Below are 19,993 nucleotides of genomic sequence, written 5' to 3' on the forward strand. Positions count from 1 at the left end.
GATTCCCTTTACATGTACATCATCTAGTTTTTATACGCACACATTTTCATGTGGACGTATATTGTCGTCGCCCCTGTCTGTCCGTGCACAATTGTTTGTGAACAATTTTTATCCAATTTCAACGAAACTTGAAATTTAGGTTTATCTCCCTATGATCTCGGTTCCTTTCAATATTGGAATGTATCGGATCGTAAATTCGTGGATTATGGCCCCTGATTGTATGAAAAATCAAATTTTTAGCTTGTGGACCCTATAAAAGTCACAATTTTTATCCAATTTTGTTGAAACTTGAAATGTAAGTTTATAACCCAAAGATCTTGGTTCCTTTCGATATTCGCGCATATTGGATAGTAACTTCCTGAATTATGGCCCCTGATTGTACAAAAAATCACGTTTTTAGCTTGAGGTCCCTCTAAATGTCACAATTATTATCCGATTTAAAAAAACGTTCAAATATATACTGGTATATCAAAGTTGTGGACCGATTTACATGCCAGTCTAATCAAATATCAAAAATTTAAGCGAATAATAAAAAATATTTGTTTTGAAGGCTAAAAATACAGTTTTTGCCAAAATCACATTACTTTTGGTGATAAGGAAAATTTTAAATTAGTTTTATGAAATTACAAATGGCATCAGGCATCACATGGTGAAAATTTTATGAAAATTTAAAAATAATTAACAATTTTATGGACCAAAAACCTTGAAAAGTAACTTGTAGAAAATCATCTATTTCTTGGCAACTGAACAAGCTAGAAACCATTTTGTGATATCCATATGGCCAAATCAATATTATTGATATGTTGATTTTAACCAAAAGTTAAAATTTTGAATACATATGAAATAATTCTTAGTTGAAAAAAATATTGATTTTAAAGGTTTAAAGGTTTGACAAAATGGTGTCACTTCGGTGTCAATTTTAAATTGAATCAATTTGATATTACTCGCATTTGCTTTATGCAACAACTGGTGTCACTTTTATGAAAATCCAATAATAATTAACTCAGTTTCAGGCAAAATAATGTGAAAAGTGACTCATGCAAAATTGCTTATTTCTCGGCAAATGCTAATATTACAAACAAATTTTGACATACATTGTCTTCGTATGGATTAATGCTACATTATTATGAAAGTTGTCAAAAAATATTTTAAAATATGAAATGTATTGTTTTTTCACCTTTAAATCGAAATTGCGCCAATACAAAATCGAAACTAAAAAAGACGGAGTCCAACTTTTTTGCGCCTGTACAAGGGGCATTCATCTTGATCTATCAGATTAGTAATAATTAATATTTGCTTGCTACAAGATGTTCCTAACGGCCAAAATTGTAGTTTTTGTCAAAACTTCAGCGGTAACAAAAAGAAATGACATTCGGGACCACGGAGCATATGAACTTTGTTTTATACAAATCGAACAATAAATAATTAATCTAGGACTGAAAAACTGAATTAGCCAAAACGGTGACAAAAAATGTTGTCATTTTTGGCCAAATAGCAGATAACTCTTTAACACTGGGTAATATTAATATGTCATATAAAAATATTCATGCATCATCAGCGTATTGGGCACACACTATAAAATATAATCTATTGTCATGAGAGAAATTGGACTGAAGCACCGGCCTAGGCAACATTATTAGATCTTAGAAAATTTTGATGAAAAATGGAAAAACATTCACACACTGCACAAAGCAGAAGATGAAAATAAAGCACCAAAAAAATCAGTGACAAAGACATTCATATGCTGCACAAAGAAGAAGATCAAAATAAATCACTGTATAAAAACAGTGACAAAAAATAAACAGACATTCATAGGCTGCACAAAGCAGAAGATCAAAATAAATCACCATATATAAAACGGTGGCAAAGATATTCATACACCGCACTTCAAAACAGAAGATAAAAATAAATCACCATATAAAACGGTGACAAAGACATTCATACACTGCACTTACAAGCAGAAGATAAAAATAAAATCACCATATAAAATGTTGACAAAGACATTCATACACTGCACAAAGCAGAAGATAAAAATAAAGCACCATATAAAAACGGTGACAAAAAATCAGGGAACCGTTTATACACTGCACAGATCAGAAAAATAAAAATAAATCTGTATAACACAAAATATCAGTGTAATAATAATTCCAACTGAACTAGGCCAGTGCTTCCCCAAGTTAGATAGTTAATAAAAAAACCTCTCTTATGTGTTATTGCGATCATCTTGGAAGTAAGCATATTTATTCCTTATACTGTAAGGATAGTAACTATTCCTTTTGGTGCATGTCCCGACCCATTTTTTGTTAATATTTTGTCTAGCCTTCTTTGCCTCTTGTCATATTACAGCCTTTCCATATTTCATTGTAAAAGTACCATATCAATCAAAGCAGGAATATGGACGTATATTGCAGCGTTAGCGATGCTCTTGTTGTTAAATAAGTGGTTGCCATGCAAGATACGCCCACATTTTTCAAGAGATGGACAGAGAACAAGGTTAAAAAAAAGAAATGATTTTTCGTACAATCAGGGGACATAATCAATGAAGTTACAGTCTGGTATGCGTGAATCTATTGACATAATCAATGAAGACAGCATGTAGTCAAAAGATGTGTTATATAATTCGATGGCAAAAAATTACATACTCAAATGACTTATTTTCACGGTAGAAGCGCAAAGCACTTATTTTGGTAAACATTTAAATTAAACTTAACCAATATTAAAGGTGCTGTGCCATAATCTATCATATTAATCTTTTTTGAAAGTTGCACAGAACATTTGCTTATAAACTGATTTTGATAAAACTTTCAGAATTTGCACCAAATGACTCAATTGATCGTTTATCATTGACATTTTACCTGATTTCTAAGTCTTAAACTTTTTTGAAAAACGTCAATTTTATGACGTCACTTTAAAACAATCTAGGTCAAATATTAAAATACCAAAACGATTGATCGATTATGAATTGTGAATGCTTACTAAAACTATGACGATATTAAAAATTGGATAAGAATTGTAGGACGAGTAGTATTTTGAAGATTGACTTACATTTTCAAAATGGTGGCACTTGCAGTGAATTTTAACTTTATGGGATTACTCTAAAAAGTTGATAGACAACTTCTACTGACAAATGTTTTTAAATAAGGCAAAATTAAAAAAGTTGAAATCTGACTTCATCTTCAAATGGGAGATAATCGGAAAATTTTTGTTGACATTTTTGGCTTAATCCACCCATTTGTAATGTATTCTGAAAGTTTCAAGTCAAAATCTTCCAAAATAAAAAAAGGTTACTCTCAGATTTTCACACTTTTCACATTTGAGCTTAAAATTACGTCATATGCATGCGTCGTAGGGGCCACTATGTCCGAAAATAAAAGTTGAAAAATACAAACAGCTATAAATTGGTGGAAAACGCATTCAAATTGGTTGAAAAACAAAAAAGTTTCCTTTGATGTCTCATATTTGTCTAATTTCGTTGATAACATTTCTAAAGTTTTATTTATTCATTCACCTTTTGAACTAAATACCTTTCGGTTAGTATAGAGTTTAATTCTGTAGAATATGTACTTTTTCCAAAAACGTGAGGAAAAAAAAAGAATAATCAGAACAAAAACAATAGGTTTTATACTACATAGTATAAAAACTAATAATCCGAACAAAAACAATAGTGTTTCACACAAGCTATGCAGTGTGCAACCCTAATAACACTCAAATTCACAACTTTAAGGATGTATGTTTATGCAGCTGAACCTCTAGCATTATTAGTTGCAAACTTAGAATATACCAATCAAATATAAGAAACTGATACTTGAAAAATATTGCAACTGTACGGATGTTACTACTTCGATCTGACTTGAATGCAAACACAAAATTTACACCTACCATTTCTGTGATAACATTAGGGGTTGATGGAAATAACTAAAAGCAGCTAAAAATTTCTAGAGTTTTATGTGCAAGAGTGATATCTCTGTAAGCAATCAAGCATATGAACTGAATTTCAGTGAAATTCATCCAAAGTGGAGAACCGGTTTTATATATTTTATGTTTTATTAAGTTATACTTAATTATTTAAAATCCGAAATGCAAATCGTATAATGCCTTTAATAAACAAATTAACATTTGAGGTCCTGAAGGGAACTGTTAGTCACATAAGCTGTATTGTTTATTTAGGAGTTTAGTTCAGTATATTGGTTATAATAAAGTTAATTATGGTTACATTTATTTTCTTTGTCATAGAGGTAATGCTGCTTTGTATGATCATAATAAGATTAACAGTCAATACCGTTTTTGTACCATATTAGTATCTGTGTGTATATTTTGTGCTATGAGGTTATTTGACTGTGACATTGGGTCTGTTACCTGTCATGAAATGTCAGCTGATAAAACAGCTTATACACAGCTGAAACATTTCATACATGACTAGGATCTTGAATATATTATATTTAATTAATTTATAAAGCATGCTTCCAATCAGTGATCAAGATACAACTGATTAGCTGTAGGCTATATGTACCAGGGGCGGGTCCAGGAATTTTTGCAGGAGGGATTTTGCCAGGTTCCTGAGACAATATGTATCTCCCCCCACCCTCCTGCATGGTCATTTTGGCGTATACACATACACATTGAGCTTTTTAAACAGAGAAATTCAACACATCGTTTGACGTCAATTTTTATTATGAATTAATACAATGACATTGTGATTCAATTTCATGGATGCAATTAAGCATTAATTGTGATATCACATAATGTCTTTATCATTATCTCGTGCTTTGAGTGCCCATCCTGTCCCACATCTGACGATAAAGGATAAAGCACACGGTCGAGAAACTTTTCTCATAAAAAGTGTTGATTTACAAAAAAAATTTATGTTAGACATATGACGATAATAAAGATTGCCACCAATAAAAACTGACACGCATGGAAATACACGCACACAGCAGCTTTGTCTCGAAAAAATATTGCCATAGAGAGCAGCTTAATCGAAAGGAAAACTTGGAATTTCACCATATTTGATAGGGTGCCTTTAAGAAATATAACCTGCATGTATACCGTGATCAGAGGTTTGGAGGGAGCATGTAACACTGAAACAGAATGTTTCAGAGAGCTGAATATTAATAGGGTTCGTTTTCTCATGACCCCAATGCTTCACGCCAAATTTGAAAAATAAATATGTTAAAAAAACTGTGGCCTTTATTGTGTTATCATGCGGGTAAGAAGATATTGGCTTGCTAACCTGAAGGTCCTGTGTTGGCTGAGAAAGTTGAAAATAATGAAACACCGATTTTTGAAATCTTAATATGTTTGTGACGCACATATTCAAGTACATGTATGCACAATATTTGCAGGAAATTGGCAGTCTATAGAATCAATAGGTAAAACTGAAAGTAGTGATAATGCCAGATCTGATTATGAAGGTAAGAAAGATGTAAAGGGAGTCATTTTAGGTATTCTGATTTTTTTGTTTTTTTTTAGAAATTTGACTTTTGGTGTTTATAGAAATTTATTTCTTTGTAAACATTAGATTTTATGTTGTTAGATTTATAGATACACCAACACTCATTTATTTTATATTGGATTTGGTATAGTCAATCTTGTAGTTGATTTTCCCAACTTAGTAACTAATCTGCCTTTATAGCTGTCATTTAGGCAAGGAATATGAGTCAAATGTAACCCTATTTCGAGGATCCGTTTGTGAATTAACCATTAGCCGTGGGCCAAAGGTTAGATTCTTATATCAACTGAGGTGAGTAGGGTTATATTTTTCTTATACACCGACTATTTTCCCTATTTTTGAGCAAATATTTCTCTGGGATCAGTTGACAGGTGAATCAGGTGATATCGAAATGATTGATGGTATAGAATTGCACATGCATCAGAAACATTAAAGTACACAAGACCATGTTGAATTGATCGCAGCAAGTGAAATTGTAGAAAATAATAAGAAATATTTTATTGTAAAATCATATGAGGAATTTTAGAGAGCAAGTTAAGAGTACAGAACATTTGGAGGAGATATTTACAAAGTACAGATTGATGCATTCTGATATTTCTGTATTGCAAGAGGAAATATGTATGGATGACAAAATATTGGCGATATCTGCATGACAAGATGTTATTGACTGCTCAAAATGCTGTCCCAAAGAATATTCTCAGAAGAAATCAGTGTTCGGTAAATATATCTACAAGCTGCTCTGTGTGACATTATAACAAAGCAGACAGCAATTGAAAGAGTGTCCCATAGACTTTAAGGATGCTAAAGATCTGAATTTCGGACTTGTGGAGGTCTGCAAATCAGATAGTAAATAAATCCCTCTACATCCAATATTTAACTTAGTTATGGAATTCATATAAAATTTACATACATGTATGGTCAACAAAACCAGAGGGAGAGAAATGGAGTTTTAACATCCACTCGATACAAATAAGATCATTTAAAGACTAACATATGGTTCAATTTTATTTCAATAATTCGATTGCAAGTAGGGGTCTTTAGCAATTGGAGGAAACCAAAGGACCCAGAGAAAATCCATGATAGACGACCTAGTCCTTGTCACATACAGCAGAAAATCAAAACCAAGCGACTTGACTCAATGACATCCTTATGACCTAATGCGCAAATGTTAAACCATTCAGCTCCCCCTCCCCCGTCAACAAAACCAACGTTAATATGCTATACAGTCAGTTAATGTAGTAGCTGACGTCTTTATTGAAGTGATTTGTTACCAGGACTAAATTTTTACGATTAAATAATTGTTTGTTTACATGTATAATCATTAGAAATGGCATATCTTATGTTCCGATGAATGTTAATTAATTTTTGTCTATGAAAAACAATGATAGGCCGACATTGATTTGTTTCCTTCACAGAAACCTTGTGTAAGCACAAAGTTGGTCACGAATTGTCCCAGTATTATTATACCAAATTTACATATGTGTGGATTATTGATTTTTACTGAGGGTTATTTTATTTAAATATATTACATATGTTAATGATGATATAGTTGGAAAATAGTTTTATTTAAATAAGGTTTTAATTTTAATTCCTCAAAACTAAATCCCTTTTAAAGATGAATTACCACAAAAATATTTATAGGGTAGTTGTTTCCTATTATTTGAACATACATTATGCAAGAGCTAAATCTGATTATTGCAAGTCTTTATTTAGGCTTCAGATGTCATAGAAATTATAAATTAGGTCTTTATTTACACAACAAGGACAAAATCAACTCTGTAGACCCACGGATGGCTTGGATTCAGCTTGGATTTAAACAGGATTTCATTGATTGATTAAATTTTTAAATGGCGTCGTAAGCAGAGATTAACCGTTACGTTGACGTCATACTCCCGAAAATTTTAGATCGAGGCTAAATGATAGAGTGTACGAAGCGAGGCTGCTGTTGAGCGAGGCCGCATGTCAGTCAATTTGATTGAAAGTTTGATATATACGACCTTCGATATATATGTTTAGTTGTGGTTAAAACGAGAGTTTGGATGTCGGTATTATACGCTCTTTTGTCACTTGCGTTTACAGAAATATTATGGAAATTGATAAACATCGCAGCTAACATCACCCCAGTTTCTATTTGTATGCTTCAGGAGTTACGAACAAGAGTACACGCAGGCTAACAAGAAGTCGGCTATATTTATGCCTCATTGATTTGGTCCATTCCTTTCAAACTTTCGCTTCTTATCTATATAATTATAGATAATTATATAGGTCCTGTGTGTCCAAAATTTTAACTAGTATAAATTATAATATATGCTTAGCACATTGTCTGTACCATCATTTGAAATAATGGTACACCAACATCAAAGGTTGATGTCACATCTGTATTTTAAATGGAAAGTAGAGACACCCAGTGGTAACCCAGTTTTCCTAGAAAGATACTGGACTTTAAATTTATACACAGTGTTTAATGTCCTGTGACGAAGAAACCTATTGATTTTCAGCGATTGATCACTTCAAAAATTCTTGTGGACATTCTAGAGGCTAAAGTTAGAGTCCGATTGACTTTAAATTTATACATAGTGTTTAAGGTCATGAGACGAAGAAGCCTATTGATTTTCAGCGATTTCCGATAAGAACTGCCAGAGTTATGGACCTTGATCACTTCAAAGTATCTTGTGGATGCTCTAGAGGCTAAAGTTAATATCCGATTGACTTTTTTTTTATACACAGTGTTTTAGGTCATGAGACGAAGAATCCTATTGATTTTCAACGAATTCTGATAGTTATGACCCTTGATCACTTTGAAAAATCTTGTGTATGTTCTAGAATCTAAAGTTAATATCCGATTGACTTTTAATTTATACACAGCGTTTAAGGTCATGAGACGAAGAAGCCTAGTGATTTTCAACAATATCCGATAATTATTGCCAGAGTTATGGCTCTTGATCACTTTGAAATATCTTGTGGCGCTCTATTGATTTTCAAGGAATTTCGATAACTTGAACAGCTAAATCCATGATACTAAATGTTTCGTATGCTAAACGTGAGCATGGGGCAGAACTTTATAAAAACCTAACAATTTCTAATGATTTTCTGATAATTTCTTAATGAGTTGTTTCTCTTAATCAGATTTTAGTGTATTATGAATGTTTCATTACTGAAAAAAGTAAAAGTATGCAACAACTCTTCTTGACTGCCTGGACGATTTAGCTGCTGTGGGTGTATGTTTCGTGGCCTGGCAACCTATATTTATTCGCCTTGTTATCGTCATCATTTAAATTTAATTAATCTACCGTAATGTCAAATGACTGGAAGAAAAAAAAAATCTTTAGATGTATTGAAAGATTTGTGCAAATATTAATAGAAATAAACTTGACAGCTGGTCCATTTATTCTGTGAAAATATCATTTACAACAATATTATCAACTTTATTTACTACTATACAATAATAGATGCATCAAGGCCTCATTTAGTCATATAGATTTCACATCAAGTTTCTTTCTTTGATATAAGCACCATGGTATAAATTATAGTGAATAGATTCATTTTGAAAATCACTTTTCGTAAGACTGTTGACTGGTTAAGTCATGTTGTTTTCTTGTTAGATTAAATTCTATTTGTAAAAAGTGGAATAATGGTTGGCAAGAGTTTGAATCGTGTCACTTTTGATGACTCAGATGATGAAGGTTAGTTATTTTCGATCAGATAATTGTGGCTGGATGGACTGTCTTTCTATTTATCCATAATTCCTTGCTCCCATTCCAGAGACTAAAGTTATGATAAAAATGTACAATTGTTGCACAGTTGTCCAAAGAACAAGCAAGACAGTTTTTTTATGTTGATCGATCATGCTGAAACTGTATGGAACAGTTCGTGGTTCAAAAATCTTGTTGACATTCTAGTGGGTAAATTTATCTTCTGATTGACTTGAAATTTATTCACAGTTCTTATGTTCATGAGATGAAGAAACCTATTGATTTTAAAAGATTCCTATATTTTCTTGCAGTGTTGTTTTCCTTGATCACTGTAACATATAAAATAACCATCCAGTTTCCTTGAAAATTGTATGTAATGTTTATGTTCATGAGATGAATCCTATTTATTTTCAACGGATTTTGATTGTTACTCGCAGATTTATTGTCCTCAATCAATCTGATAAATCTAATCATCCAATTGCGAAAACCTTTAAGGACTACTTGGATGACAAAGCTGTTGTAAGTGAATGTTTTATTGACTGGCAACCTTATATTTATTACAACTTTACTAGTAAAGTTAATGGACAATTTTGATGTCCTCCCATTTAACACATGTACATGTAATAGAAATGATAACTGACTCCAAATATAAATCCAACATAGAAATCTTTGCAATGGTCCGACCGAAACATCCCGGATTATATTGTATGAAAAATCTATTTTTTTAGTTTGTTCTCTGCCTATCTCTTGCAAAATGTGGGAGTATCTTGCATGGCAACCGTTTGTTTTAACCATTTTATAGTCAAACTTATAACTTGATACATGACAGGGTATTCAATTGAAACACTATTGAAATTCCAAATTTTCAGATCATACATACATGATGCATTAAAAGGGTGGTTTGCATCGTAGATGTTTATTAGGTCAATGCTTTGATGGAGTTCAAAGATGGGCATTTTCTGCTTAGGGTAAGCAGAGATAAGCAATTTGATTCGTTGATGCTTTGGGACACGATAACTCTAGTTCTAATTAAGTAAGAGTGATGAAACTTGGTGTATAGTTTCATTACATCAATACCTTGACTAAGTTCGATAATGAGCATTTTCAGCTCAGGGTAAGCAGAGTGAAAAGCAATTTGATTGGCCGAGACTTTGGAACTCAATAACTCGCCTTGGAATTGGGGTAGAATGTTCAAACTTGGTGTAGGTGTTTATTAGGTCAATGCCTTGATGGTGTTCGAAGATGAGCATTTTCTTTGTTAGGTAAGCTAGCACAGATGAGCAATTTGATTGATTGATGTTTTGGGACACAATAACTTTAGTTGTAATTAAGTGAGAGTAATGAAATTTGGTGTATAGTTTTATTACATCAATTTCTTGACTAAGTTCGATAATGAGCATTTTCTGCTGAGGGTAAGCAGAACGATAAGCAGTTTGATTGGTTGAGACATTGGAACACAATTACTCATATTCTAATTGAGGTAGAATGTTGACACTTGCGTAGGTGTTTATTAGATGAATGCTTTGATGGAGTTTGAAGATGAGAATTGTCTGCTTAGGGTAAGCAGAGATAAGTTCTAATTAAGTGAGAGTGAGGACACTTGGTGTATACATGTAGTTTTATCATATTATTACCTTGACTAATTCCGACGATGAGAATTTTCTGCTTAGGCTAAGGAGCGATAAGCAATTTGATTGGTCAAGACTTTGGAACATAACAACTCTGCTTTTAATTGAGGTAGAATGTTTAAACTTGATGTAGATGGTCATTAGTTGAATGTCTTGACTGAGTTCAATGATTAACATTTTGAGCTTAAGCTAAGCAGAGCTAGCTAATCAATTTCATTAGGTGAATGTCTTGACTGAGTTCAATGATTAATATTTCGAGCTAAAGCTAAAGAGAGCCATTGGCGATGCTTTAGGACAAAATAACTTTGATTCTATCCGATAGCGAGTGATGAAACTTAGTGTATAGTTTATAATCAGTTTGATTGCTTGATAATTTTGAAAAAAATGAATGTGCGATTAATTAATGTGTCATCTATTTATTTTGGGATTTTGGCGGAGGACATCAGGCTCACTGTTGGTTTGTTTTAATAAGGATGGGACATACACAATAGTGGTTTAGGTACACTGAATGTAGGGTAGTCTAGCTGAAACTTGCTAGTACATGTAGAGTATGTCAAATGTTCTGTACCTCGATACATGTATACCGTAATCGATGTAATAATCGCCTATGTGCTTTAAGAAGTGTTGTTTATGGTTTGGGACTGGGAGCCATGGTGGTTAAGTGAGGAAGACGCTGACTCGCTAGCCTGGAGGTTGTGGGTTCGATCCCGGTGTTGGCCCATAAAGTTCATCAGGATTTTCCAGCGTGGTTTCCTCTTGTCAGTGATGTAGGACGGAGGTCTTGACAAGGACAGCTGTCTAGTCGTTTGGATGGGATGAAAAACGAAGATCCCGTGTACATTTTGGCATGCATGTAAAAGATCCTTTGGAAGTTGGAAGTCGATATTATAGTAGACGGTAGTGCTGCTGTCCGGGCAAAATTTCCCTCAAAGCACACTGCATGGCATATGCCCATCTTCATTAGCCCAGTCAGAGCAGAATAGTAGGACGTTAAACCCTGTTTCATTTCATTTGTTTATGGTTGTTATTAAAAGGTTGGGGCATATTTCAAATACAACAACTTGGTGGACTCTTTATGTTGAGAATGGTATTACTCATTACGACAAATTCAATTTTTGTCAATATTTTTTCAGGCCCAAAAAAGAACAAAACTAAGCAATATAAGAGTGCCAGCGATGTGAGTCAAGACAATGGGATAGTAAAATCTGGTTCAACCACTCGTCGTAGGAAACTTTGGAGTAGTTTTCGTAAGAAGACCAAATGGTTTAAAAGCAATAAAAGTAAAGAGAGTGATAATAAATTAGAAAGACTGTCAGCTAGTCAGCCAAATATTTCCAATTCACACGATGATTTCGATGCTTATTTTGAATCAAGTAAGCAGCGTATGCTTCAGCATGCTCCAGAACGCAGTCTTAGTGATCCAACTTTAACTCCCCAACTTTCCACTAAGTCTGATAAAAGCAATAATCTTCTCAACCGACAAATTAGTCAAGATCAGAATGATGAAGTGGATTCAGGAATCGCAGTCATTGAACAATCACCATCAGTAAGTTTTTTTTATGTTATTTATATCATATTCTATTTCTTCCTTTACAGCGGAACAGTAGGACGTTCAATTCCATTACATTTCATTTAATTTCTCCCCCATTTCTACAGAAATATACTCTTCTTCTACGCACATAAATTTCTATTAAAACATGTTCATGACATCAAAACAACAGAAATAAGCTAATACAGATCATTTTGACCAAAGGAAGATAATAACTTTTAGAAACCTCCACTTTTTGAGAATTTATTTACCGTTGTCTATCAGAAATCTTTGGCTGTATGCCTTAAAGACCTGTTTCAATATATTTATTGATATTTGTTAAGCTATTGTCAACATGTATATAAAAAGTTAAATTCACACACCATCAATACAAATGCAAATTATATTCAATTGTCGAAGTCATTAGCCTACTACATGTACATGTATACAGTAGATCAATACTTTTACTATATGTAAAAAAGATGCAATACAATTTAGCTGTTAAAGTGAGCAGATTTTAATCTATTTACAAAATATAATAATTTTAGAGATCTACACTGTTATACAGCTAATATGTTAATCAATTTTGTCAGTTATTACGGAATCGTATGATGCAATGTTTACAGGTTTCCATGGAAATTCCAGTATCTCACCTCCCTGGTTTTTTCTAGTATTTTAATTTGTTGTCTGTATATTATAAATTGTATTAAAAGGTGTGTTACCGGGTAGAGGAGTAGTATTTGTATGGATTAAAGGACAATATTAGTGTCGGTCATTATCACATATGTGATAGAACTGGTTAAATACATTCCAAATATAATTTTAATACAGATATCATTGCTACGATAAATGTGTTGTGAAGCTTTCAAGAAAGGGAAGTGACGAACGCAAAAGGAAAACACGAGTTATCCTTCTATATAACTGACTTAAGTGACGAGTGATAACAGATAAACGGGTGAATTTCTGCTCACTAATAATTCCTTCAAAGACCAAATATTATTAACTGTTAAGTGAGGCTGTCAGAGGATATCTGATAATTCAAAAAAGTAATTGAATGTTTTTTCTACGTCCTCATTTTCATGTGGACGTATATTGTCGTCGCCCCAGTCCGTCCGTCCAAAATTTGTTTGTGGACACTCTACAAGTCACAATTTTTATCAAATTTTGACGAAACTTGAAAAATAGGTCTATCTCCCAGAGATCTCGGTTCCTGTCGATATTGGCATGTATCCGACCATAACTTCATGGATTATGGCCCCTGATTGTACAATCACGTTTTTAGCTTGTGGACACACTAGAGGTCAAAATTTTGATCAGATTTTAATGAAACTTAAAATGCATGTTTATAGCCCAAAAATCTTGGTTCCTTTCGATATTCGCGCATATTGGATTTTAACTTCCTGAATTATGACCCCTGATTGTACGAAAAATCGCGTTTTCAGCTTGTGGTCCCTCTAGAGGTTACAATTTTTATCGGATTTAAAAAAACGTTTTAGTATATCACAGTTACACCCTAAGGATGGTTGAGTTTGAATTTCCTGAAAATCGGACCAAAACTGCCAGACAAAATGGCCACCCCTTGTACGCAAGTAGTGTAAAATATGATATATCAAGGTTGTGGATCCTCTAGAGGTCACAATTTTTATCCGAATTTGATGAAACTTGGAATGCTTGTTATCCCAAAGATTTGTACGCAAATTGTGTATAAGTATGTAATACAAAGGTTGTGGACCCTCTAGAGGTCACAATTTTTATCCGAATTTGATGAAACTTGGAATGCTTGTTATCCCAAAGATTTGTACGCAAATTGTGTATAAGTATGTAATACAAAGGTTATGGACCCTCTAGAGGTCACAATTTTTATCCGAATTTGATGAAACTTGGAATGCTTGTTATCCCAAAGATTTGTACGCAAATTGTGTATAAGTATGTAATACAAAGGTTATGGACCCTCTAGAGGTCACAATTTTTATCCAATTTTGATGAAACGTAAAACATATCTTTATATTCCCAAAATCTCAGTCCCTTTTGATATTTGCGCATTTCAAACCATAACTTTCTGGATTATGGCACCTGATTGTTCAAAAAACATCGTTTTTGTTTTTAGCTTGTACTATATCCATCTCTTGCAAAATGTGGGCGTATCCTGCCTGGCAGCCGCTGGTTTATTCTTTCTTTACTTTTTAAAAACATGGTATAGACAGACTTTTTCTAGTTTTCTCTTATCTAGTGAGAGTCAATTATTTTTTTTGAATTGTCAGATATCCTCCCACAGTCTGATATAACTTTTGATCTTCTAAGAAATTATTAGTGAGCAGAAATTCGCCCGTGAATCTGTTATCGCTTGTCACTTCAGTTAGTTATATTGAAGGATAACTCATGTTTTCCTTTTGCGTTCGTCACTTCCCTTTCTTGAACGCTTCATAACGCATCTATTGTAGCAATGATCTCTCTGTTAAAATTATATTTGGAATGTGTTTAACCAGTTCTATCACATATGTGATAATGACTGACACTAAGTCTAGTAATTTATTCCCCTGATAATTGATATCATAGTAATAGTTATATTCTCTCAGTACAATCAATATTTTTGGAATTCTTTTGGAATTTGGGGTTTGATTCACCATATCTTGCAGTCAGATTTTTGCCAATCGAGGTAGACATGTCCGAAATATACAAACAGAAATAGAATCAATGGGTCAAAATGTGGAATTTACATTAATGTCAATTGGGAAATTAATGGTGTTATGCCTCCATATGATAATATGAGTTATTTCCCTTCTATCATTAAATTTAACATGAAGAAACTCTTTATTTGTACATCTTGCTTCCGTTTTTATACACCCACATTTTCATGTGGACGTATTATTCCGTCGCCCCTGTCCGTCCGTCCGTTCGTCCACAATTTGTTTGTGGACACTCTACAGGTTACAATTCTTATCCTATTTTAATGAAACTTGAAATATAGGTGTATCTCCAAAAGATCTCGGCTGCTTTCGATATTGGCATGTATCGGATCGAAACTTCATGGATTATGGCCCCTGTTTGTACGAAAAAACACATGGCCCCTGTTTGTACGAAAAAACACGTTTTTGGCTTGTGAGCCCTAGAGGTCACAATTTTTATCCGATTTTGTTGAATCTTGAAATGTAACTTTATAACCCAAAGATCTCAGTTCCTTTCGATATTCGCGCATATCGGACCGTAACTTCCTGAATTATGGCCCCTGATTAAACGATTAATCGCGTTTTTAGCTTGTGGACCCTATAGAGGTCATAATTTTTATCCGATTTAAAAAAAAAGTTTTGTTATATCACCGTTACACCATAAGGTCGACTGAGTTCGAATTTCGTGAAAATCGGTCTAAAATTGACAGCTAAAATGGCCGCCGTTCGTTCTCAAATAGCGTAAAAATATGGTATATCAATGTTGTGGACCCTATAGAGGTCACAATTTTTATCCGATTTTGTTGAAACTTGAAATGTAAGTTTATAACCCAAAGATCTTGGTTCCTTTCGATATTCGCACATATTGGACTGTAACTTCCTGAATTATGGTCCCTGATTGTACGAAAAATCGCATTTTAGCTTGTGGGCCCTATAATTTTTATCCGAATTAAAAAAATGTCTTAGTATATCACTGTTTTCTTCTGATTTTGATGAAACTTGAAATGTAAGTTTATAACCCAAAGATCTCGGTTCCTTTCAATATTCTTGCATATCGGACCGTAACTTCTGGATATGGCCCCTGATTGAACGAAAAATTGCGTTTTTAGCTTGTGGACCCTATAGCAGTCACAATTATTATCCGATTTAAAAAAACGTTGATATATATCACTGTTACACCGTAATTTTAGTTGAGTTCGAATTTCGGACCAAAACTGCTGGACAAAATGGCCGCCCTCGTACACAATTAGTGTAAACATCTGGTATATCAAAGTTGTGGACCCTTTAGAGGTCACAGTTTTGATCTGATTATGATGAAACTTGAAATAAATGCATGTTTATAACCCAAAGATCTTGGTTCCTTTGATATTCAGGCATATCAGATAGTAACTTCCAGAATTATGGCCCCTGATTGTATGAAAAATGATGTTTTTAGCTTGTTGTTCCTCTAGAGGTCACAATTATTATCCGATTTAAAAAAATGTTTGAAAATATCACTATTACACCGTAATGTTTATTGAGTTCGAATATTGTGAAAATCGGGCCAAAACTGCTGGACAAAATGGCCGCCCCTCATACCCAAATAGTGTATAGCATCTGGTATATCAATTTTTATCAGATTTTGATGAGAGTTGAAATACATGTTTATAACCCAAAGATCTTGGTTCCTTTCGATATTCACACGATTTTAAAAAACATTTAGATATATCACCATTCCACCATAATGAAGGTTGAATTGGAATTTTGGGAAAATCGAAATGAAATTGACCGACAAAATTGCCGTTCTTTGTACATAAATTGTGTATAAGTATGTAATACAAAGATTATGGACCCTCTAGAGGTCACAATTTGTATCCGATTTTGATGAAACTTAAAACATATCTTTATATCCCAAAATCTCAGTTCCTTTTGATATTTGCGCATTTCAGACCATAACTTTCTGGATTATTGCCTCTGATTGTACAAAAAATCATTTTTGTTTTTAGCTTGTTCTCTATCCATCTCTTGCAAAATGTGGGCGTGTCCTGCCTTGCAGCCGCTGGTTTGTTAATATTTTGTCGGTAAATTTGGCAAAACAAACGCTTAGCCTTCTTTGCCTCTTGTCATATTACAGCCATTTCATATTTCATTCTCTTCATTTTAAAAAGTACCATATCAATCAAAGCAGGAATGTGAATGTATATTGCAGCGTTAGCGATGGTCTTGGACCAAGTGTCTAAAACAAAATCATGTTATATTTATCTCAACATTGGCTTAATTTATTAAAACTAATCTGAATTCAGGAAATTGACTTTTTTACTTTTGACCCAGTATCCCAGGTTTCTTTTAATATATTTTAAGCTTACCCAATTCATTTGTGACTGGAATCAACTATTCATGACCTCAGCTTGAGAAAGCTCGCTGAAAACCATGGGATTATTCTTCTTGACTACATATAATGATTACTGATCTTGTTTCGTTTTGTGGGATCACGTGGCTAAGTGGGTAAGACGCTAGCTCGCTAGCCTGGAGGTCGGGTGTTCGATCCCTGCATTGGCCGAGAAAGTTCATCCAGATTTTCCGGCGTGGTTCTCCCTTGTCAGTGATGCAGGACGGAGGGGCTGACAAGGAAAGCTGTCTAGTCGTTCAGATGGGACGAAAAACCAAGGTCCCGTGTACACATTGGCGTGCACGTAAAAGATCCCTTGGCAGTTGGAATTCGATATAAGAGTAGGCCGTAGTGCCGCTGTCCGGGCAAAATTTCCCTCATAGCACACTGTATGGCGTATGCCCGTCTTCATTAGCCCAGGTTAGGAGCAGAACAGTAGGACGTTAAACCCCATTTCATTTCATTTCATTTGTTTCGTTTTGCAGTATAAAATGTTGCCTATAAGTACACTGAAGTTATAAAACTATTTCTGTCTGACATTTACAACTTGGTGTACTTGATCAAGATTAATCATCAAGATTTTCTCTAATGGGTGTTTTTAATCAAGAATCCACAGAATTTCAAAGCAATTAAAGTTATAAAAGAACAAGATAAAAGAATATAATCTAGAAAGTGGGTGGTTGGAGTGGAACATGCCTTGCTAAAATCATTGCTGAGATTAAGAGAGTATTTCTACATCGGTAAGAAAATCAATGGATTTGGATGTGAAGTCTCTGTTTTTATCACGGGACTACTTACATTACTCAGATCTCTATTGTAAGGATATTGAGAATTGATTTAATAGTACCAGTACTTGTGAATTATATTGACAGTCAAGGAACTGATAACAAACACACAGAGTTCACTATAAAGATACCTTTCAGAAAAATATTGGCTTCTCTTGGGAACATTTATCGTTCTTGTAATGGCTTAATTTGTACTTAATGCATATTTCTGCGAATCATGCACAAAAATGTTAAAGAACTCATAAAATGACCAAATAATTATTTAATGAGAACTGAAACTGCTCTTTATCTAATCTCCCATAATGTATCTTTAATAATTTTGATAACATTTCAGGCCTAAAGACCTGCAATAGGCAGATCTAGCTCTTGCATAATGTATGTTTAATGTATAGGTTTCTTGAGACTGTGTGCAAGTAAATAATCAGTGTCATCTATTTTGTAGGGGGTTGAGGTAGCTAGGGGACATCAGCCTCACTTTTAGCTAATTGACCACCGCCTTTCGAAGAAAGCAGGGGACTATAATAATGGGTTCGTCCGTCTGTCTGTCTGTACATCCGTCTGTCCGTCCGTCTGTCTGTCACACTTTTTGGGACAAAATAACTCTCCTTCTAATTGACCTAGAATGTTCAAACTTGGTGTAGGTGTTTATTAGGTCAATGCCTTGATGGAGTTCGAAGATGAGTATTTTCTGCGTAGGGTAAGCAGAGATAAGCAATTTGATTGGTTGATGCTTTAAGGGCACGATAACTTTAGTTCTAATTAAGTGAGTGTGATGAAACTTGGTGTATAGTTTCATTACATCAATACCTTGACTAAGTTCGATAATGAGCATTTTCTGCTCAGGGTAAGCAGAGTGATAAGCAATTTGATTGGCCGAGACTTTGGAACACAATAACTCTCCTTCTAATTGCGCTAAAATGTTCAAACTTGGTGTAGGTGTTTATTAGGTCATTGCCTTGATGGAGTGTGAAAATGAGCATTTTCTGCTTAGGGTAAGTAGAGATAAGCAATTTGATTGGTTGATGCTTTGGGACACGATAACTTTAGTTCCAATTAAGTGAGAGTGATGAAACTTGGTGTATTGATTTATTACATCAATACCTTGACTAAGTTCGATATTGAGCATTTTCTGCTTAGAGTAAGCAGAGCAATAACCAATTTGATTGGCCGAGACCTTGGAACACAATAACTCTCCTTCTAATTGAGCTAGAATGTTCAAACTTGATGTAGGTGTTTATGATGTCAATGACTTGATGGAGTGCGAAGATGAGCATTTTCTGCTTAGGGTAAGCAGAGATATGCAATTTGATTGATTGATGCTTTGGGACATGAGAACTTTAGTTATAATTAAGTGAGAGTGATGAAACCTGGTGTATAGTTTTCTGCTTAGGCTAAAGAGCAATAAGCATTTTAATTGGCCAAGACTTTGGAACATAACAACTCTGCTTCTAATTGAGGTAGAATATTTAAACTTGATGTAGATGTTCGTCTTGACTGAGTTCAATGATTAACATATCAAGCTAAAGCTAAGCAGTGATAAGCAATTTCCTTGGTCGATGCTTTGGGACAAGATAACTTTGATTCTATCTGATAAAGAGTGATGAAACTTAGTGTATAGTTGATAATCAGTTTGATTGCTCGATACTTTTGAAAAAAATAGATGTGCGATTAATTAATATGTGTCATCTATTTTATTTGGGGGTTTTGGCAGGGGACATCAGCCTCACTGTTGGCTTGTTTCGATTAATGGTGTGACAAAATCTTTCGTTTTGAAATAATAGGCAGACATCAGTTATAATTAGTACAGTAAAAATTGTTTTGATTTTGACTTAAATTGCCGATAGTAGAGCATAGACTTAGCTATATCTATCTGTAGA

The 19,993-nt window shown here is 33.9% G+C and overlaps 1 protein-coding gene across 3 annotated transcripts in view; it reads left to right on the top strand.

The window, feature by feature from the left end:
- LOC126818875 (multiple C2 and transmembrane domain-containing protein 1) overlaps nt 1-19,993 on the top strand; it is a 111,844-nt gene that overhangs the window by 16,918 nt on the left and 74,933 nt on the right. The window contains exons 2-3 of one of the 3 annotated variants that reach the window (XM_050546503.2): nt 5,343-5,411; nt 11,903-12,315. In XM_050546503.2, coding sequence (XP_050402460.1) covers nt 5,343-5,411; nt 11,903-12,315 — 482 coding nt within the window. Of the gene's footprint in view, nt 1-5,342; nt 5,412-8,993; nt 9,133-11,902; nt 12,316-19,993 lie in introns of those variants that run through there. The other 2 variants (XM_050546504.2, XM_050546505.2) reach the window with 2 other exon arrangements.

Source organism: Patella vulgata, chromosome 4 (genome assembly GCF_932274485.2).
Source record: "Patella vulgata chromosome 4, xgPatVulg1.2, whole genome shotgun sequence".
Taxonomy (NCBI): domain Eukaryota; kingdom Metazoa; phylum Mollusca; class Gastropoda; family Patellidae; genus Patella; species Patella vulgata.